At 39.0% G+C, this 23139-nt stretch overlaps 1 protein-coding gene across 2 annotated transcripts in view; it reads left to right on the top strand.

Moving 5' to 3' along the window:
* Positions 1–23139, top strand: part of LOC103131690 (uncharacterized) — a 49780-nt gene that overhangs the window by 16156 nt on the left and 10485 nt on the right. The window contains exons 10-11 of one of the 2 annotated variants that reach the window (XM_007543386.2): positions 17792–17941; positions 18684–19124. The exons of the other annotated variant lie outside the window; for it this stretch is intronic. Coding sequence (XP_007543448.1) covers positions 17792–17941; positions 18684–19124 — 591 coding nt within the window. The remainder of the gene's footprint in view (positions 1–17791; positions 17942–18683; positions 19125–23139) is intronic. 2 annotated transcript variants of the gene reach the window in all.

The raw sequence follows: 23139 nt of genomic DNA, 5'->3' as shown, positions 1-23139 counted from the left end.
TTAACTCAAAATATGACAATAAGTCAAAATAAAAACAAAAGTATTTTGTGTCTTTAGACTCATAATGTTTATCTTCTGTTTTGTCCCACATATTCTATTTGAAGATCTTTGTACCGGCTGTCGGTGTTGTCCTGATGGCACGGTGTGCATCACCACCAATGGAGTTGCTGAATGCATTGACGCCTGTGTGAATAACAATGTACTGAACGATGCCTGGCGTTCAACAGAGAACACAGACTATTCAATCTTACACTGTGACTATTACACTGCTTGGAGTGGTTGGTATCGCTTTTACTTGGGTCAGACCAGCGCTCAGATTCCAGAGAAATGTGTAGCAGAAAGAAGATGTGGAACTCATGCTACTTTGTGGATAAATGGGGCTCATCCAGTTCAGCTTAACGAAACCGTAACTCGGACTGTGTGTAGCACTTGGTCGGGTTCCTGCTGCTATTTTCCCACGCACACCGTCCAGATCAAACGTTGTTATGGATACTACGTCTACAAACTTCAACAGCCGTATGGATGCTCTATGGCATATTGTACAGGTAATATTGTAATAATTTACAAAGAATTCAGAATTATCTGCTTTCCTTTTACAACCAGCTAATTAGGCCCGAGCAGCGAAGCGCTGGCGAAGGCCTATTGTAATCGCAAGATTTCTTCTTCTTTTTATTTTTTTGTCGCTTCGGGGGGCTGTTTGGGGCCTTTAACATATTCAAAAACTCACCAAACCCCACCCAAAATTGTCCCCCGACGAAAATGTTCAGATTCTCATGGAATCCGAAGTGGGCGTGGCCAAACTGCTGTACAGCGCCCCCTAATGTGAGTTGAGGGAAACCGTAGGTCGTGGAGATCTGAAAATTGGTATGTAGGTAGATCTCCCCAAATCCAGAAAAATGTCTGTTGGAGGTACCCCCTAAAATGCTCAGGGAGGCGGCAATTTTGGGTCAAAGGTCAAATTTTCGCCATTTTTCCATTTTACTCACGTCAAACTTTAACAAACTCCTCCTAGCGATTTTGACCTATCGGCTTCATTTTTGGTCAGGATGCAGTTAATGGGTGTGGCATTAAAAGTTATCAAAATGGTGAGTTCATGTTGAGGGGGCCGTTCCGAGGCGCCGAAGTTGGCGTACTCGCCAAAGAAAACCAACCGCTACAACTTTCACATAGAAAGGTCAATTGGCACCAAACTTGGTATGAGGGATCCTGGTTGAATGCCTGACGATCCTATGTTGTCATAGTCTGACCTCACCTAAGCCCCGCCCCCTCAGAACAGGAAGTGACTTTATTTTACTTGGAAACATACAACTCTGGCTCTCTTGACCTAATCAAGATGATCTGGTGTCAGATGACTGATAACAAGTTGGTCTCACTTGCTTTAAAGCGCCAAGAGTTTCCAGTGGAGGACATGGCCATGGTGGCGCGGCCAAATCACAGGTCACGCCGCCGCCACACGTTTGGCTCTAGATTCCACGTTTCAGTCCAGTTGCACCAAACTCACTGAGATCGATCCTTGTCCACCCCCCGACAGGAATCCAGTGAAAAATGTGGTGGGCGTGGCCTAATTCCTCCACAGCGCTCCTTAGAGTATTTTAACAAATCAGCCCCCAGCCATGCTTTATCCCACAATTATGAATCTTGGTACACATGTGTGACTTGTCAGGTCCTACAAAAAAAGTCTCTTAGGGCCATGGTCCAAACCCAACAGGAAGTCGGCCATTTTGGATCAAAGTCTCCCTTTTGTCTTTTCCATTGATGTCGTATCTCAGCGAACTCGTCTTAGAGCTTTCCAGATCCAGGCTTCAAACTCAGTCAGCACAGTCTTGAGGCATTGAGAGTGAAAAGTTATCAAAGGAGTTTTCCTATATCAAAGCATGTGGGCGGGGCTAAGTCCCAAACTTTGACTATTCGCCATGAAACATCAAGGCTGGGGGAACTGCTCCAGAGTGTCAGTGGTGGCGAGAGAGTGGTGGTGCTGGAACCCCCGCGGTTGCAAATAGGTCTTCGGCGCGCTTTGCTGCGAGGGCCTCCAACGCCGCTTGCGACTTTAATTTTAACATGTATTTGCACACACACAACACCCAATTCACTCACTTCTAGAAATTGTAGTTATGTCCTAAACCAAAGCCAATGTGAAACATAAGTTTTATGTTTGGTAAAACTAAGGCTTTATATTGTAATATATTTTGTGTCTGTGTGTGTTAGAACCTCAACCCTTCAGAGTATCGACACAAGATGAGAGCAGCATCACTCTGCAGTGGAACAAGATCAACAACAGCACCAGCTTTGTTCTCCAGTTTAATGGCACAGAGACATTCATCAGAGCTCCAGATGGAGATGGACCAGTGAACCACACAGTGTCATCTCTCACTGCTGGAACCAAATACACATTCACTCTCTTCACTGTGTTTGAAAATGTGAGAATCAATGTAGAGCAACTGACAGCTGTGACTGGTAAGATATTTAATTGCACAACGTAACTTATCACACCATCATTTCCTTTGGTTTTATTTTGATAAAAATACATTCATAAACCATTTGTAAAACATTGTCTGAATTATCCATTTTTCTAGTGCTGTTTGTGTATGTACTTGGTATTGAGACAAAACCTACAGATTCCAAACTATGACCAACTTCTCTGTTAGTCATCAGTTACAACAAAACTCGGGAGCAAATACTTATGTTTCCTCATGAAAAGCTCACATTGTTTTCACCAGTTCCTGAACAATCAGCACTTCTTGTTTTCAGTTAGTACTGAAAACCCCTTAACCTTCACCCCTGGAAATTACAATGGAAAATGCAGCTCAATTGTTCAACTGCTTTTTAAGGGTTTTAGAATAAATTATTCAGTGTTTCAATGCTTTATACCCTTAACTGGTAGGACCAAAGTCACCAAAAACGGCTGAAAAGTTATACCCAAATTAAATCAGCTGCTGTTTTTGAGTAATTTTTGTAGTACAAGCACAATCTTGGTCTCTTTATGAAGAAGACAAGCTAAATTTTCTAATTTTGTTTGTAGCTATTAAGTTTGTAACAAAAAAACAATTTAAAAATTTCGCTTCACCCGGATTTTTCATTTCCATTCATGTAAATACACATTGAGTGTGTAATGTATGGACTGGGAAATACCATAAATCTGTAGAATAAAAGCAGAGGTACCCAACCTTTTTATTACCGTGGACGGTCAAGACTTGGAAATTTTGTTGCGGCCCGGCGGCGGAGGGGAATGTTGGTGGAACCGTTAGATCAGGCTTCTGCATGTTGGTGTTCCCGCTAAAGCCTGAATATGCCTAATGTTGGTTGTCTTGGCCCTTTTATCGCAACCTGTGGGGTTTTTTCTGACTGGGGACGAGAATACAACCTGTTGCATGTGACAGGTAGCCAATCAGAAAGCTCGGTGACGTAAGAACAGAGGGGAATCCCAAACAGCTGACATATCGCGCAATTGAGAGTCTGGTGGATATCGGAGATGATATGTGGAAATGTTTATTATTATATGTAAAGGTCATTATTATTTATTTGTATTATTTTTATTCCGTTAAAAATGTTAACTATGAAAAAACATAACTCGCCTCCAAATCATAGTGCTGCAAATAGAGCGGCTGCTCCTGTCATCTTTTATCCACCGCCTTTTCTTTTTATTATGTCTTTTATCTCTTCAGATGAGTCCACAAACTATCACTATTGCTTCTACATCGTCATCCATGTTTGGTTATTTTAAAATCCCGTTTGCTATATTGGGGGTTTTACTGGATTATCCTCTGGAATCGGGATGTTCGAGCTGCGTATTGGTGTATAAATGTTTGAGCGTTTGTGAGTGCGAATGGGTGAATGTGATTCTAGTGTAAAGCACTTTGAGTGGTCAAAAATGATTGGATAAAGTGCTATATAAGTTCAGTCCATTTACCATTTACAAGCCCTACTCATCTCTCAACCACTGCCCAAATGCTCTCTGACTCTGGTTGCTATGGTAATGTTTACATATCCCTTCAAAATAAGATACAAATGCACCACAAAAATGAACATTTTACTTTCATGAAAATTTTAACTCAGTAATGACTAACGGAAGCCCTGAGCTTGTTTCTCTGCAACAAGACGGTTCCACCTGAGAGTGATGAGAGACAATGACACCCGAAATGTTGCTTATATCCACAGCCTGCTTTGTCTCTACATGGCGAAGCAGTTTGAAGCTTCATTGCCTCATTAGCAGCCGGTCGCCGCATGTTACGCAGAGCGGGCTTGTAATATGGGAGTCACCTATCGGTCCGGGATAAATCCATTCTCCTGTCTCTTCTCTGGGCCTTTTCCCCTTCGCAAAGAAACTTTCCAAAGACATCTGATCCATTTCTTACTCATTTTGCTGCTTGTGGGCTCAATGTTGGCGCACAAGTAACGGAGAGAATCCGGTTAAAGGATTTTCAAAATAAAAGATCCTCCAGACTCAAACAATACATAAAACAGAAATATTTAATTATTTCTTGTGCGGTCCATGGGTTGGGAACCCCAACCCATGGTTGGGGTCCATGGGGTCCAAGTAAAGTATTCAAGAATACTTTACTTGAATAAAGTATTCTGCTCATGGATTCAAGATTGATCAAAATAGCACAAAAAAGAAATGTCATTTTGGACATGTTTATTTATGAGGATGTACAGGTGTTGTCCAAGTGTGCCATTCGAAGTCTCCATTTGGCGTCTCCAAATGGCACACTTGGACAACACCTGATATACAAACTTCAAATGATTCGAACTCCTCAGTGCTTCAACATAGAGTCATCAATGAGGCTCTAATGAAAGATAATGACCAGAGGAATCTTCTGGTAGACACAATATTACTCATAGTAATATTGTTTTGAAATTACTTATAATGATATAAATAAAATAGCATATCTGAGGGGTTAGCGTATAGTCAGACCTCCTCCCGCTTCTTGCAATATGCTGTCTGTCTGTCCTCCCCCAGCACTCGATGGTACACTAGACCTCGCCCAGCCCCGCCACCATCTCTCCTTCAACCCTCCCCTCAGGCCCCCTCTTTCCCCCCTGCCGCATTTCCTCCAGCAGTCCCCCTCAACTTCTCTCCTTCGCCCCCCCTCCCCATCGTGCCCCCCACTTTCTTCACCCCCCCCTCCCCTAATGGTACACTAACCCCCTGTCCATAGTCCCCCCTGCAGTGTAATGATACGCTTCCCCCCCACCACATTCACTCCTCCTTCTTTGAAACCGCCTCGGTCCTCCCATGCCACCATTCCCTCGGCCCCCCATTCTCGCTCTTCGGTACACTCTACCAACCTTGCTCTGATTGTAATAGTGAACGACTAAAAATGTCTGGTATTCTCAAATCCTAAACTTGTCAGCACTCTTACGGCCATAATCATCCACTCCTGTGAGTTGTGAAGTTTTGCTGAATACAGCCCCAGCTCCAGACGAGTTTAACATCGACTTATTTTGCGGGAGGTGAAATGAATCTTCATAGCTGAACATAGACAACAACATCAGTAGCCTAAAGGCTACTTGTTAACAAGCTTAAGGTGCTGTATTATTAGCTAGTCATCTTTTCACTAACATTACCTGCATCCAACACCTTTACTCAACTCAGTCGGTTAGTTTGGGGGAAAAACTGTGCAAAGTTATTTCTGTTTTGCTGGTTTGCTGCCATGATTCTAACACACCTGCGTAGCTTCACACAGCAGCAGCAGGTCTCCTTCACTCCCACACAAGTGTAAACCCAGTGCTAGCGTCTCAGCGTTCATGTTGCATTTGAAGGTGGCTCGGAAAAACAGGTTACCACATGTTAACAACGGATTAAACAGTTTCAACGACTGAAAAAGGTGACAGAGGACACAGATATGGGACATGCGGAAGCCCCTACTGTATCAAATTGATATAGGAATAACAGACTGTTGGCCATTCTAAGGTAAAAACAACAAACAGCTTCCAGTCCAGAGGGGGCACGGCTGAGTCTGTGGATGGGCAATGTCCCCCAATGCCTGCCAATGCGGCCGGGCCTGGCTGAAGAAATACATCCAGTTTTGACACGTTCTGACAACGTGTCTCTCCACGGCTCCCTGTTGGTGATAAAAAGTCCTGTAGACAGCGTTACGCATGAGGGCGCACAGAGTCTGACTTTGACACAGCACAGATGCACACATTGCGCATGGTTATGCATGTAGCTGGTGGATTCATGTTAAAACAAATCCTAAAATACCTTATATCCTTATGAGAGGACGTGTGTTGGCTACACATTGGTGGCTTTAGATTTAGTTTTCAAGTTGACCTGTCAGAAATATTCCAGAAAGAATACAGGCATGTCAAAACGTGCTCAAGCCCATCCCTGGATATTGTTGGGTCGGAAGAAGCCATTTTATAACATTGGTCGCATGCGGTGTCAATCAAAAGGGGAGGCTCTATGCTGCCACATAAAAGTGTCATAATGGACACCTGCAGAGTGCTCTTTGTTTGTTTAATTGACCTGGAGATGTTTTTTTTTTTTTTTTTGTAAGTTACAGTTAAGATCCTGGGTACTCGTACATTTAGGAGAAAACCCAACTGCAAAAATCTGAACTAAACATCTTCTTTTTCAAAAAATCAGCTCCTCGAAATGCAGAAGGATTTATGAAGTTAGAACAAGATGAGAGCAGCGTCACTCTGCAGTGGAACAAGATCAACAACAGCACCAGCTTTGTTCTCCTGTTTAACGGCGTTGAGACATTCATCAGAGCACCAGATGGAGATGGACCAGTGACTCACACAGCCTCTTCTCTCACTGCTGGAACCAGATACACATTCACTCTCTTCTCTGTGTTTGAAAACGTCAGAAGCAGTGGAGTCAGCATTGCGGTGGTCACTGGTAAGATACTGTAATTCTAATATGTCAAACCTAAATGGTTAACTTTTCATCTCTTCAAATCAAAGTCAAATCAAATTTTATGTGTACAGCACATTTCAGCAGCAAGGCATTTCAAAGTGCTTTACATCATAACAAACACAAAAACACAGTCATGCAACATCTCTTGTACATTAATCCTGCTTGTGTTGAGATACAAAACAAGCTCTACTAATAAACTCGTATTTAAAGAGTTGCAGGCAGTTTGGTAAATCGCAAAAATCACTTAGTAAATACAAAGCAAGAATTGATGTATCAAAATATCTTCTTGGCTGATTCTTGTTCAGATCTGATTCTATTAATCATTATAAGTCAAGGATCAAATGTAAATTATATTTTTTGTGATTATCACAGCATTTTTCATTTTCAGTGTTTGAGAAATTCGTTTCTAAGTTCCTCAAATCACAAAAAGCTTGCATCACATATCAAGGAGATAAATGTCATTAAATTAATCATCCATTTTTAGTCTTTAATATTTAGGTTGTCACTGGTATGAAAATAAAGTACATTCATTTATTCACAACCAAGGCAAACAAGTTTTCCTCCAAAATCTTCAAAATCAGGTTGAACCATCAATGATCCAAACCTGCAAACATCACACTTAAAACTAAACCTAAACCTCAAATTAAATTTTATTTATCTCAGGGTGATCCCCGACATAAATAAAATTTTTGGATTATTTCTATAGCTACAAGATTTATCCAGTCAATATTAACTGAAAGTATAAACGGTGTAAGTTTGACAACTGTGCTGAAACAAAACCTCAGACTATGTTTATTGTATTCCATTAATGATGAAAGGTATGATGTTCTTTATTGTTGAAATAACAAAAGTACTCTATTTTTTTAGATTAAGTAGGACATTTGTAGATGCATAGAATTACGTTTTCTCTCCAAATTCCAAGAGATGTGCTTTAAAATATGCAGCTTTGAATTAAATCATGGAACCAAGCTGCTGTGAATAAATGCCTTATTTTTATGGGCACAATGTCTAAGGTATGAAAACACTAGTGGGCCGTCTTATTTTTTGTGGGACTACATTGTCTAGTGCAATGAGGAAGTAACACTATGAGCCAGAAGGCTAAATTGTATATGGGTAGAAAATAAATTAATAGAATTGAAATTTTTAAAATGTGAAATATATGCTGAGAGCAAACAGACATCAAGCAGAAACTTGAACAATAAGTGTTTTAAACTTTAGTGTAAAGGAACTCAGTGTTCAATATAAACATATTAACACATTTTTGAGACAATCATCACTCAAATATGAAAAGACTAACGAGTCTCATATGCAAACATAATTTGGCCATTTTAGTCCGTCTTTATTACATGATTATGTATTTATATCATTTTGCAAAAAGCAAAATATACTTAAATCTGTTGCACATTTAATGGACCAATCAAACTATCTTCATTCAAACAGCAAAACTCAAAAATAAACTGATCCTTGAACTTTATTTTATGCTTCAGCATTTGAACATAAACATTTGTTTTACTTTACCAGATTTGATTTCTTATATTAGAATTTGATAAAATAACATTAATTGACTTGGAAATGTTCCTAATAAAATTATTGTGTCTTAAGATTGTGGGACTTTTTTCATCATCATGACAATATTGTTCATAAATGTAAACTTTTAGAGGACAAAGGTTTTAAATAAATTTTTTAAATTTGTCCTCACTTGTTTTAGCACCTAAAAATCCAGAGGGCTTCAGAGCATCGGAACAAGATGAGACCAGCATCACTCTGCGATGGAATAAAGTCGGCATCAACACCAGCTTTGTTCTGCAGTTTAACGGCACAGAGACAAACATCAGAGCACCAGATGGAGACGGACCAGTGAAACACACAGTCACATCTCTGACCGCTCGTACAAACTACACATTCACCCTGTTCTCTGTGTTTGAAAATGTCAGAAGCAGTGGAGTCGGCATACTTTCAGCTACTGGTAAGATACTTAATCAAATAGATAAGATCAAATAAGTTAAAGCCAACAGATTTCCCTTATTTTTCACATAAATTGAAATTTGCATGTGGATTTAATTACTTTAATTTTACTGCAGAACTTAAAAAAGATTGTCCAAAGTCTTATTTTGAAACACCTGCAATTATTTTGTCTTTCTGATCAATATTAGGTGTGTTGTGGACAAGTTTTGAAATTACAAAAAATAAAGAATATTAAATCACCCCAATATGTTTTTCTGTTTTCTTTTCATGTCAACAAAACCAACTTGCTTGAAACTTGAAACTTCATCGACCAACAAACAGGGCCAAGTGAGTAAATAATCTTAATTTTTTGTTTTTCTTTATTTTTTCCTGTTTGGAAATGTTTTGTTATGTAAAAATATTGAAGTTAGAATTTTATTCAAAAACAATTATCGCATTGCTTTTATTAGTCTGCAATTGAATAGATTTCTATTACACTAATGAATTATAAATGTCTAATTTTTGTTAACAGATTATGTTTTGGGAATGAATCTGAGGTTGAAGCTTCCCAGCACAATGACAGAATCAGAGCTAGAAGACGCTTTGATAGAGGTGAGCTAATATCTATTTTGATTTTTTTTATATGTCCATTTGTGGTTTTTTAACCTTTGACTCATATGTGTGTTTTTCAATCCAGCTCCTCAGGAAATATAATCTGCCGCCACAGATTATTCTGAAAATCGTTTCTTCCAAACCTTGAAATCAGCGGGGGAATCAAATTCTGGATAATTCATCTGTAACGTTGTTTCCTTTCCCTGAAATAACATGAGGTTTATTTTATGTACCAATTTAAAAATTCTGGAATGTTGTAATTTTACAGATTTGATTTTCTTTTGTGAGATATTGTAATCTATTTTTGTTCACCAAGAACTCAATTAAGAATTTCTTCTATTTTCATTAATCATTTATGTACATTTCTTCTATGATTGTGTTGTCTCTAAATACAGTTTTAGGAATCAATGAATTGGTTACTTTTTATTGAAAAATGGTCTTAGATGAAATACTGGAAGCTAGGTGCAGAAACTTGAAAAAACCTGAAAGAAAAAAAACTTAGATATGTGGTGATACGAACAAAGTAAAAGTAAGAAGAAGCAAAACTTAAATCAGTGTGACTCCATTTTGCTCCCCTGGACATTACGTGAATGTGAAATTCTGATCTCCCACCACCAGGTGGCGGTGTAGGTATTTACCACAAATTTCAGTGACACAGAGTTCAACCAAAAATGTGATGCGACAGCCAGGTCATATGAGGTAATGGGAGTTCTTTAAAACTATTTGAAATGCATGCCAAAGCTATACTCAGAAACCGCTTTTCAAACGGGTATTTCCTGTAGCTCATCTATTGTTATCTCTGGTTCTTAGCGTCACAAACAGTTTCCCAGAAAGCTTAGCTGAACTCATGACAGATTTACTAGACAGCATAACCCAATGTGCAAAATGTGTTCATCTTTGAGTTTCTGCTCTGCTATTACTCTGAAGAACAGATGGCACACAATTGAAACACTATTAACTTTATGCTTTATAATATGATTTAATTGCAAATAATTAAAAGGACCACTAAAGTAAACTCAGTGATCAAACCAAAGCTAAGCTCAGTGTGAAAACAGAAATAAAACCAACATTTGTTGATAACATCTCTAATATGGAAATGTTAATCAAGGTAATTAAAAATATTTCGAGTATATTTTGACACAAAGATTTGATGCAAACTGTTTGAAGTTGAAGAGTTCCTCCCCTATTCTGTAAATTTATTAGATTTATGAAAATAAGGAATCCAAAAAACCCCTGCAAATTTGTCAGGGCGTTACTATAAAACTACTTCTGTTAGCAATTTATTCCAGGCTGGACTTTTTGGCTTCTCAACTTTTTCAGTTCGCTGTACATCTATAAAAATGCACACACTATCCTGAAAAAAGAGATTCAGTTGTATGTTTTATGCAATGGATGACATGAAAACGGTTGCAATAATAATTAGTCATAGACAAAGATTGGAGGAATATGTGGTTTAGATTCAGAGCTCGTCGTGAAGATCTGCCTCACTCCATGTCTGTCTTTGCCAGAGATTTTTTTATTGCTACTGACACATAAATATGATCAATTATTGACTGATTTTCTGCCTCTTAGATTATGCCTGTGCCTCTATGGGAATTTTTTTCACAAGTTTTGCAAACGTAGAACGCTTGAAAACCACATGAAAGCGAAATACTTTTATTTTACCCTCACAAAATAAGCTTATGCTTTATATAAAGGGGCGATTGGTATTCCGGTCAGTGAAAAATGTTTTGCTTGTTTAGATGAAGAATGTAGTTTGTCAGGAAGTTCAAAATGTGAAAAACAAGGAAATTCTGGCTAAAGTAATCTCAGATTTATGCTGAGATAATCTGCACAGATTTGACTCTGACGTCGTCAGCTTGCTTTTTTCACTCAACCAATGATGATTTAAAGCTTAATTTAAAAATGTTCTTTTTTGTTAATGTGTCTGTTTTCTGTTCCATTATAGTCTTCTTTCTTTTACATTTTAGAGAGCTATATTGAGGAAAAACAATACTTTATTTGGATTTTCAGAGATACTTCATTGTTAAGACAATACTCATCTGTTTCTTTATATGTTTAAATCATTATTAAATTTGCTGTTCAAAGTTGGTTGTCTGGTTACATTAGACTTAATTGTTCAGTTATTACTTTTCTCTGTTATTTTAAAATAACTACCTTCTACAGGTTTTCTAAGCTTCTAAATAAAGTATGCGTTCTATCCTTCCATCTTCTTTAGCTTTCTGTTTGGATCTCCCAACTATTTCACTGCAACAAATGAAACAACTTCACCAGACATTATTTTGTTAAATAATTTCTCCCATGATAAAAATGTGTTTGACCTTTTTTCTCTTTTCTACAATTTATAATGACCCAATTCATTTTGTTTTCTTAGAGATTGTTCTCACGCCACGGATTTATGCATTTTGCCAATTTTGCACAGTTTCTTGTTCACCTCTGATACGCCCAGAAAGCTACAAAATAATCTGAATATTTCTACAGATGACAGGACTCTGACTTTTACTAGAAGTTTGACATTGAATGAAAACAAGCAGAGTACAATCTCCTGTGCTATTCCTGTGCTGCCACCTGCTTGCATGACTTTTTAATCTCACAAATTAAAATATTGGAAATAGACTTTTGATAAAAAAAAAAAAGCCTTTTACTGCAAAGTGAATTTCTATGAACTCTGGTGTTGTTTTCTTAGAACTATGCTCTTCCTCATTCTTGTATTGTCAGCTGCTGGTAACTGCCACACCCACCTCAAATACCGATAAACATGCTGTACATCTCAAGATTTTGTTGTAGGTCATTAGCTTGTATAAGTTGTGAAATACATTCTTAGTGTTTGAATTTAGAAGATATTATCTGGATACTTTATTTTTTCTGAAGCTTTCGCTGATGGCTTACAGACTGATCCTGTTTGGGCTCACAGGTTGGTATCTTATTCTGGCTTCTAATAATCTTGTTTTTATTTTTTTTATTTTTGCACAGTGGGAAACTGAGGCAGAGAGGAAAAGTAAGACAAATCAAATCAAGTTCAGTGTTAAAAATGTGCAAGTGCACTGTGGTTCCCTAAATTAGCTTTTTATAGCTTCTTCGGAGACCTGATTCACTCAATTTTATCTTTATAATTTGGGTTAAGTGTGAGAAGATGATGTGTTTGTATGTTGATTATGGGATTTGTCTGTTAAATTGAGTGAATAAACTGAATATGTGATCAGCACTTTCACCTCAGTATTGACGACGTACTTGTTTCACTTAGGAAAGTCCAGAGCAGCTTTATTAAGCATCTTTACAAGATCTTTAACTTTTGTTCTGAAGCTAATGTCCACATTTTGTAGCAGATCATATTTGATTCTAGGAGTCCCTTCTACCTCCTAACCTGTGAGGGCTGACTATTCAAATGATGCTGATACTTGCATGTACTTGTTTAATTTGAAGATGAAGTCGGCACTTTCAAGCATCTGGAAATTTTACCAGATTAATCAGATTTGTTTATTCTGTTCCTCTGATTTTGACCGACTTGTTTCCATTTTGCCAGGATGTCACTTAAGTAAGTAGTGTGTTTAAAATACATCCACAGGTTTACCTTCATATAACTGTAACATTAGTTTATAAACGTAAAAGTTAAAGAATCCTCGGCTGGGGTTTCTCTAATAGTTTAACATTATAGTAACATTAGTTAACTTTAAGACAACTACAAAAATCTATTTCTCTTTCATTATTCTGGGATTTAAAAAAGAAAAGGGTTTAGAACAAACTTAGAATTTAGCTTACTTTTTAGAAACTGTGGAGTATTCACTACCTAGACCAGTACTACATCATGATTATTTAGAAACTCTGGAGTACTCATTTTTAACCCATAAAAGGAATTAGATTAGTCACTCTTTAGTTTATTTTATCAGAAACAGTAGAGTACTCACTATTTAGAAGCAGAGACCAGAAGAACAGTAGAAGCTTCTGGATCAACATTTAGACTAATTTTCAAACTCCTGTTCTTCCATCCCAGAAATGGAAATACTTAGCAACCCTGAACAGAAGCTCCTAGTTTACATACTTTAGATCAACATTAGATTATTTTTCTTCTTTTGCTCTTTCCTTTGGTTTGTAATTTTGTTTGCATTTCCTTTTAAGTCCTGTAAAGCACTTTGTATTGCCTTGTTGCTGAAAATGTGCTATATAAATAAAATTACCTTACCTTAACACTGCAAACCAGCTATGAAGGTTACTTTGTGGTTCCTGTTTACCATGTTCAATAAATATAAACCCTTTTAATCTACACAAATCATGGATATTGCAGTAAAACAAATTCTAGAAAGATTTTAGGACAAACAACTTGTAGACCTGAAGTTATTTGACTCTCGCTGAAGAAAACTCAACTCTCCACATCTTGTCACTTGGATACACTAATAATAATCAAATGCTTTTAATCACTATTTTTGCTGACATTTTCCACAGAAAGAACACTTGGAATAAATAAGGAAGATTAATGTAATGTCTGTAATTCAATGTTGTTAAAGTTTAATGGGTTTTATTTCAGGCGCCCTGCTCAGTGTTGCTAGCGCCCAAAGCCATCAGTACTACTTTGTGAACACTTCACTTACATGGACAGAAGCTCAGAGTGTCTGCAGACGGGACTACACTGATCTGGCCACCATTGAAAGCACAGCTGATGTTAATGATTTTCTAAGTACCAACTCCAGTTATACAGGTGAGTTTTTAACTTGAAAATGGGTGAACAACACAAGTATAATCACAAACCCCACATTTCAAGCACTTTGAATTGCCTTGTTGCTGAAAATGTGCTATATAAATAAAATTACCTTATCTTATTTTCTTATATAAGTGAAAGTTTTATCATATGTGACTATAAACATGCTTCGCTGCAGCTTTTTAATGTAATAAACTTTTTTATTATTATTTATTTAGGCAAGGCATGGATCGGTCTCTATGACGACACATTAAACAGCTGGAAATGGTCCCTAAATGACAGCAGCTTCTATGGTCCTGGAGAATATTCATTTAGGAACTGGCAACCTGGCCAACCCGACGATTATTATGGACAACAGCATTGTGTCAAGTTTAATGGTTCTAGTGATAACTCACTGGGCCAGTGGGATGACGCTGGGTGCATGGAGACAATGCAATTTTTGTGCTATAATGGTAAGAGGGTTTTATATGTATATATGAAAGATCATTATTATTTTCTTTTAGTTTTCTTATTCTACATTTCATCTATATATTTACAGGTACAGTAGGTGGATCACCATCCTATGTTTTGAGTAGCATTTCACTAACCTGGACAGAAGCTCAGAAATTCTGCCGTGAGAATTATGTTGATCTGGCCAGGTAAATAACAAGAAGGTATATTAAAGCAAATACTGCATTAATGCATAATAATCTATATAAAGAGGGATTGTAGTGTATAAATCCAGACGTTTTCCTCTGGGTTTTTGTTTTCTACTTTAAGAAGTTAATGTATGGTTATTCTTTCTCTTTGTAGTCACTTGGTCCTGGTTTATTTTGGCACTAAGATCAATGCGCTGTTTCTTTCTGTCGGCTATTTTCCATTTTCTTTCTGTTGCTGAGTTGTTGGTAACTCATCTGTTGTCATACTTTGCTCCATCCTTTCATGCATCAGTCATTCTTATATTTTCCACCTGTTTTTTCTGTAGCCTGTTTATTAAACTGACCTCTTTTTAATTTAATGAACACATCCTCCTATAGAAAACAACCAACTGGTCACTTTTCTTATGCCTGATGTCATTTTCACCACTGTTGAATTCCTCACTACCTGTAAGTTTTTGATATATTTCAGTGTAGGCTATGTGGTAGTGCATGGTGTGGTTGGAAAAAGGGCTGCCCATATACATATACATATATGTATTAATTTCCTTAAAGCAGTTGCCAAGGATTTGAATCTTGACCTCACGATTTCTGACTCTTGTGTTCCAACCTTGTCACATTTACTGTCCGGTCAGTTTTAATGAGGGCTAATGCCTTCAACCAGTTTAGTCCTTTTAACTCTGCCTGCCTGCCGCCTATGACTTTCATCTCCACGGAGGCTTGAATTCTTTTTAAGTTTATCTTTTTTAAGTTTATCTTTTACCCTATCGCTAATTTTTGTAAGTGACATATGTACAGTAGTGTGCCAGTTCAATGCTATGAAGCTTACCAGAAATTGTCTCCGTTGTAAACAGCCATCATACATTGTGAAGAGACAAGGGTCTAGTAAAACAAGGTGGCTGTTAATATTAATTAGGAAGTGTGATCAACATGGACTGAACAGCTTCGTTCACTTCCTCCGCTGCCATTGCTAAAACTACAGGCAGACTACAATTTTAAAACAGCGCAGAAATCAACATCATCGTTCACAATTTCTTCTGTTGGCTAATTTGGCCTGGAAGAAATTCTACCAGAAAGAATCCAAGTGAACATGAGAAAGCCCTTCAGCAGGAAGGATGATACAGCGGAGCAAGAAATTAACAATAAATGTTGCTTCTTGTCTGGGGTGTGAGCTTAGTGTGGATTCCAGTCTCCCTTCATGACCTTTGAACTGTTTGTTTAAAGAGAGTCAACGCATTTGTTTGAGAGCTCATGATCCTAATATAATTAAATTTGACTTAAACATTCCAAGAAAGCAATTAATATTATAAAGTGTAATAATTTCTTGTGTAGTCATCATCTTAGTCGACATTCGTTATTTTCTATTTTACATATTTCAATCAATCATATCTTTATTCCAGACACAAAAAAGGTTTATAGTAAAAAGGTAAAAACAAGCAAAATAAGGGAAAAATAAACATGACATCTTATTCTCTGAGTCACAAATAAGTGATAACGCCATTGATTCCATAATCTTGAAGAGAATCTCTTAGTACTAAAAGCAGGATTTACTAAAATTACAATTATATTATTGCATGACATATAATCTACACATGCATTTATACATAAGATTCCTGAGCACAGCTGCACATGTGGGAACAGCATTATGTACAAACATATGACTAGCACTGCTCCATCTAGGCACTTTGAGTAGTAGCCTCATGCCATCATTGTATGCCACATAAAGTTTCTGCAGGCTACTTTTTTGTATCGTCGCCACAGATGGGCAGTGTATAGTGAAGTACAAAAAGCTTTAAAAAGAGCCACCTTCACAGAGGATGCACACATTCCAAACTTTCTGATCAGCATATTAGCTTGTGTATCATACGATACTGCCTATGGATGTCACGATCATCAGACAGGTCATAGTAGCCTCATGCCATCACTTAGGACATTACATTTATGTAATGTAATGACTTCATTGCACACATTGAGAATAGTATCAGATAAAGAGAAGTCAGGGGTTATCAGATGCTTATCTGCCCTACTTCTAACAATCATAATATTGCTTTTCTTAGGGTTATATTTGATGTCAATATTTATAAATAACTGCATATTTTAGTTCAGATTTAATAGCTGAAGCAAAAATCAAACACTGTGGATTTAAAATTTTCAATTTTAAGTTATTTTTAGTACCTAAATAAAAAAAATGAAAAAAAAAACAGCTATTTTTTTTGTTTTGAAACTGAAAAATCAAAAGAAACCCAACACAGATTATTTTTCCTTGTGTACTGTATTTAATGTGATTGCTTATTAACATTGTTTTTCCATCCCAGTGTACGAAATCAGACAGAAAATGAAATCATCAGAACCCTAGTAGGTGCCAGCACTGTTTTCATTGGACTGTATCGGGAAAAGCTGTGGTCTGATGGCAGCGACTCTCTGTTTCGATACTGGGCGGATGGCGAACCCAATGGTCCCTCTGGTGATCAGTGTGTTGCTGGATCATTTAATGACTCTGGAAGATGGTCGGATGAAAGTTGCAGCCTCAGTTTGCCATTCGTCTGCTACAAACCAAGTAATGCATCTCATTTCTGCTGCTTAAGCTCCATAATTTTACACAACAGATGACTGTGGTGTAGTCATTTTCTGCAGGCCCCTCAACTACAGTCTCTAAGCAAACTACTGTATCACATGCATTTTCACCAGCTGGCTTGTGAGGAGTTGTTCATTATAATGAGATAATTCTTGCATTTCTTAGAAATATTTTTGGAAAAATTATCTATTTCTTCTTAAGAGGAAAAACTGCATTATGCAACACGGAACCAATAAACATTTTTGAAGGCTTTGCTCTTGTTTAACAAATAAAAGTATATATAAACCCCCAATTATGCTGTGAAACGAAATGCTTAATTCCTGTTTAATTTTCTGTGACATTTTGTATTGTTTTTATCTTAGTCCCACCAAATGCAGAAGGTTTTGCAGCTTCGGCACAGAATGACAGCAGCATCACTCTGCAGTGGAATGCGGTCAACATCAGCACCAGCTTTGTTCTCCTGTTTAATGGTGTGGAGACATTCATCAGTGCCCCAGTTGCAGATGGACCAGTAACCTACACAGTCTCATCTCTCTCTCCTGCAACAAACTACACATTCACTCTCTTCTCTGTTCTTGACAACATCAGGAGCAGTGGCATCAGCATTACTGCAGCTACTGGTAAGACTTTACATTTTATTAAGAAAGGGAGACCTTTTAACACAAAAATTCTGTTAGTCTGCAGTCTATTGGTTGGTCACCAAACAAGACCCATCTGCTATATAAAAATTTAAAAGACTCGGTAGCGCAGGGGTAAAGCACAACCGTTACAGGTTCATGGCCTGTTCTGGTGACCATTGCCACACGTCTTCCACCTCTCATAACCCACTTTTCTGTTCTAAGACGGTTAAAGCCTTAAGAAATTACTCAAATATCTGCTGTGTAGTAACTAAAGATTCTCAGTTGAAGGTCAACAAAGTAAGGAAACATGTCTAGTGGTCATTATATTTTCTAATAGGGTCAACATTTTCAAATTTAAAGGGAGTGTGAGATTTTTCTGTTTTTTGTCCAGAGCAGGATTTGTTTAAGCCATGTAGAGACAAACTGCAAATGGAAAGCGACATGTAGATGTCAGGCTGTCATCTGACTGATGAAAAGGATTTAAGATATTATTTCATTTATTTGTTGTACACCTTCTAAAAATCTAATAAAACCAAGACTTAAAGCTAATTTTTTTATTTAACTCATAGTGAGATGTGATTTTTTTGATTTCCTTCTGACTGCACCTTTAGTGACATTCTCACAAGCCTCTTCACCCTCTTTAACTCAAAATCTGACAATAAGCCGAAATAAAACCAAAAGTATTTTGTGTCTTTACTTATAATGTTTATCTTCTGTTTTGTCCCACATATTCTATTTGAAGCTCCTTGTTCCAGCTGTCAGTGTTGTCCTTCTGGCACAGAGTGCATCACCACCAATGGAGTTGCTGAATGCCTTGACCCCTGTGCCACCTACACTGTACTGAATGATGCCTGGCGTTCAACAGAGAATACAGACTATTCAGCCTTACACTGTGACTATTACATTTACTGGAGTGGTTGGTATCGCTTTTATTTGGGTCAGACCAGCGCTCAGATTCCAGAGAAATGCATAGCAGAAAACAGCTGTGGAGCCTATGGTCCTATGTGGATAACTGAGCCTCATCCAGTCCAGCTTAATGAAATCGCAACTCGCACTGTGTGTAACGCCTGGGTGGATTCCTGCTGCCTTTTTCCCTCACACACCATCCAGATCAAACGTTGTTATGGATACTACGTCTACAAACTTCAAAGGCCATCTGCATGTTGGGTGGCATATTGTACAGGTAATATTGTAATAATTTACAAACAATTCAGAACTATCTGTTTTCCTTTTACAACTAGAAAATTCCAATATGTATTTACACACATAACCTGCTATTCACTCATTTCTATAAATTGTAGTTATGTCCTTAACCAAAGCCAATGTGAAACACGTTTTATGTTTGGTAAAACTAAGGCTTTATATTGTAATATATATTGTGTCTGTGTGTGTTAGAACCTCAACCCTTCAGAGTATTGACACAAGATGAGAGCAGCATCACTCTGCAGTGGAACAAGATCAACAACAGCAGCAGCAGCAGCTTTATTCTGCAGTTTAACGGCACAGAGATAAACATCACTGCACCAGATGGAGATGGACCAGTGAACTACACAGTCTCATCTCTCACTGCTGGAACCAGATACACATTCACTCTCTTCACTGGTCCAGTGAAGAGAGTGAGAATGTGAGAATCAGTGTAGAGCAACTGACAGCTGTGACTGGTAAGATATTTTACTGCACACCATAACTAATCACACCATCATTTCCTTTGGTTTTATTTGAAGAAAAATACATTTAGCTTATCATCTATAAAAAATGGTTTGATTTCTCCTCTTTTTAGTACTATTTGTGTATGTACTTGGTACTGAGACAAAACTTATAGACTCCAAACTATGACCAACTTCTTTGTTAGTCATCCGCTCTAACAGAAACTCAGGAGCAAATGCTTTTGTTTTCATCAGTACCCTGAACAATCAGAGCACTTCTTGTTTTCAATTAGTAGTTAAAAACCCTCTAACCCCCGGAAAATACAACAGGAAACAGAACGCAGGCGTTCAGCTGCTTTAGGAGTTTATCATAAATATTCAGTCTTTCCATGCTTTAACAATTCCTTGTGAAATATGAACTCTGACTACAAAACTGAGACCCCAGTATAAACAGATTAATCAGGTTTTCTTCTCTTTGGGTGACTAAGCTCACCTTCAGAGACAGGAGAGCCAGAGCTTCTCTCCATCAAAAGCAGTTAGCTCTATCATATATTCCCATTGCTCTTTGTTTGTTTAACTGACCTGGACATGTTTTTTGTAAACTACAGTTAAGATCCTGGCTAGTCATAGATATACAAGAAAACCCAACTGCAAAAGTCTGAACTAAACATCTCCTTTTTCTAAAAAATCAGCTCCTCGAAATGCAGAAGGATTTATGAAGTTGGGACAAGCTGAGATCAGCGTCACTCTGCAGTGGAACAAGATCAACAACAGCACCAGCTTTGTTCTCCTGTTTAATGGTGTGGAGACATTCATCAGTGCCCCAGTTGCAGATGGACCAGTAACCTACACAGTCTCATCTCTCTCTCCTGCAACAAACTACACATTCACTCTCTTCTCTGTTCTTGACAACATCAGGAGCAGTGGCATCAACATTACTGCAGCTACTGGTAAGACTTTACATTTCATTATGAAAGAGAGACATTTTAACACCAAAATGTTGTTAGTGGGGTGTGCTGTGGTGGCACAGAAGTTAAACACAACCCACATATGGAGGCCTTATTCCTCGACACGGCTGTCGCAATTTCGATTCCTGACCTGGCAACCTTTGCCGCATGTCTTCCCCCATCCTAGTCTGTATAAATAATGTTCAGACCGGACAAAAGGCTCCACCTTTTTCTTCTGCGTAAGGTAACACTATCTTTAGAGCAAATGTCCGTTTGTGCCCGTTTTGTCAGATGGGGTACATTTGACAAGCACTGGATATGCGAGGGATGCCTGGGCTCCCAGCACGCCAACCTCGCCCTGACCTCCTGTGCTCTCCTCCTGCTGGAGGAGAGGAGGTGGAGTTTAGACATTTTCAAGGCTGGTGCTAGGCAGGACGCCGGGCCCACCGAGTCCGGTCACTGCTTGTGGGGAGATGCTAGCTACGCTGAGCGGGATGCTAACTATGCTGAGCGTGAGTTGGATGATTCCACTGGCAGAGAGGATGACGATGAGGACGACGGCAGGAGCAGCAGCTAGGAAGCACTGCAGTGGGAAAGAGTGGATGCTCAGTCAACCCCAGGCTCCGTATATCAGACTCAACCCCGCTCCTAGTTGTGGGCTCGCTCCTCCTTGAGCTACCTAGCTTGATCAAGGAGGTGGCTAACACTAAGGGGGTTCCCATCCCCTAACCTCGCCCGCCACATTCGAATGATCTGGCGGGATAGTTTGGCTCCGCCCCGAGTCGCCGTCCAGACCCCATCTGGCCTCACTCATGTAATGGTTTACATAACTGAGGCAGCGGCTGAGCCTGCGAAGCTGAGGGCGCCTGTCTCCACTTATGTGCCTATCACCAGGGTGGAGGGGTTTACAGAGCAGAGTTTTCCCTCTGTTCCTACTCTGGATCCGGGGCTCGCTGATGTGTTTGGGGCCAGGACAAACACATCCTGTGCCCCCTTCTAAGCTGATCACCAGGTTCTCTGACCACGCCCACCAGTGTGACTATCAGATAATGGCTGCCACCAATAATGCCGCTTTGTTGGCATGCGGCATCTCAAATGGGTGGAGGAAGCTGCCTTACCAGTGGAGCTGAAGGGCTCTCTCTGCAAGGTGGCTGATGCATACTCAATCTGTGCGTCACCTCAGTGTTTGTTCCTCATGGACAGCTGCCTGGGCTACTCTGATCCAGAGAACCACCTGGCTCTGCCTCTCGCCATCTATGTCCAAGAAGCTCCAGAAGGACCTGCTGGATGGCCCCATCACCCCTGATGCGCATTTGGTGCCAATTTCCAGTCTCTCCTATTGGAGTCTAAGAAGACCCAGGAGGTTTTGGAGTCCGTCCCCCGCCTGATAGGGCCACAACTGTCCCGCGCACCTCTGGCCGCTGGGGGGACCAACATGGCCACCGTCAACACCAGAGACTGCAGCCTCTAACCATTCCGCCACCATCCTCCACCTCTCAGCAGTTCTTCCCAGTGCAACAGCCAGTGACCCAGCGTCTCCCCAGAGGACGTCAGCCCGAACATTAAAGCGACTTGAAACCATTCCTCCCTGGCACCTCCAGACCCGGGGCCCTATAGCTCTGCGCCTGTTGGGAGGGGTGAGGGCTTAGTGACGCATTCATAGGGTGTCGGATAAACCGTACTCATAGTGAATTTGACGGCAAAAGTTTATTATTTGAAAAACAATTTATACTTGGTTGTGATATAGCCATTTTAACTATCGTAAATTGAAATTATCGCGGTACATTGAGAATACTCGGTATGTTCCCCACCCCTACACAGATCATGGATATTGAAGTAAAACAAATTGTAGAAAGGTTTTAGGACAACTTGTAGACCTGAAGTTAATTGACAGTGACTCTTGCTGAAGAAAACTCAACTCTCCACATCTTGTCACTTGGATACACTACTAATAATCTTAATCACTATTTTTGCTGACATTTTCCACAGAAAGAATACTTGGAATAAATAAGGAAAATGAATGCAATGCCTGTAATTCAATGCTGTTAAAGTTTAATTGGTTTTATTTCAGGCGCCCTGCTCAGTGTTGCTAGCGCCCAAAGCCATCAGTACTACTTTGTGAACGCTTTGCTTACATGGACAGAAGCTCAGAGCGTCTGCAGACGGGACTACACTGATCTGGCCACCATTGAAAGCACAGCTGATGTTGATGACTTTCTAAGTACCAGCTCAAACTATACAGGTGAGTTTTCAACTTGAAATTTTTCTTTATTAGTGAAAGTTTTATCCTATGTGACTATAAACATGCTTCACTGAAGCTTTTTAATATTATAGACATGTTTTTTAATTATTTAGGCAAGGCATGGATCGGTCTCTACGACGACACATTAAACAGCTGGACATGGTCCCTAAATGACAGCAGCTTCTATGGTCCTGGAGAATATTCATTTAGGAACTGGGATAATGGCCAACCCGACGATTATTATGGACAACAGCATTGTGTCAGGTTTTCCGGCTCTAGTGTTAACTCACTGGGTCAATGGGATGATGCTGGGTGCATGGAGACAATGGAATTTGTGTGCTATAATGGTAAGTATAATATATA

Source organism: Poecilia formosa, unplaced genomic scaffold, assembly GCF_000485575.1.
Source record: "Poecilia formosa unplaced genomic scaffold, Poecilia_formosa-5.1.2 Scaffold814, whole genome shotgun sequence".
Lineage (NCBI taxonomy): Eukaryota > Metazoa > Chordata > Actinopteri > Cyprinodontiformes > Poeciliidae > Poecilia > Poecilia formosa.
This window is presented reverse-complemented; position numbering and strand designations above follow the sequence as displayed.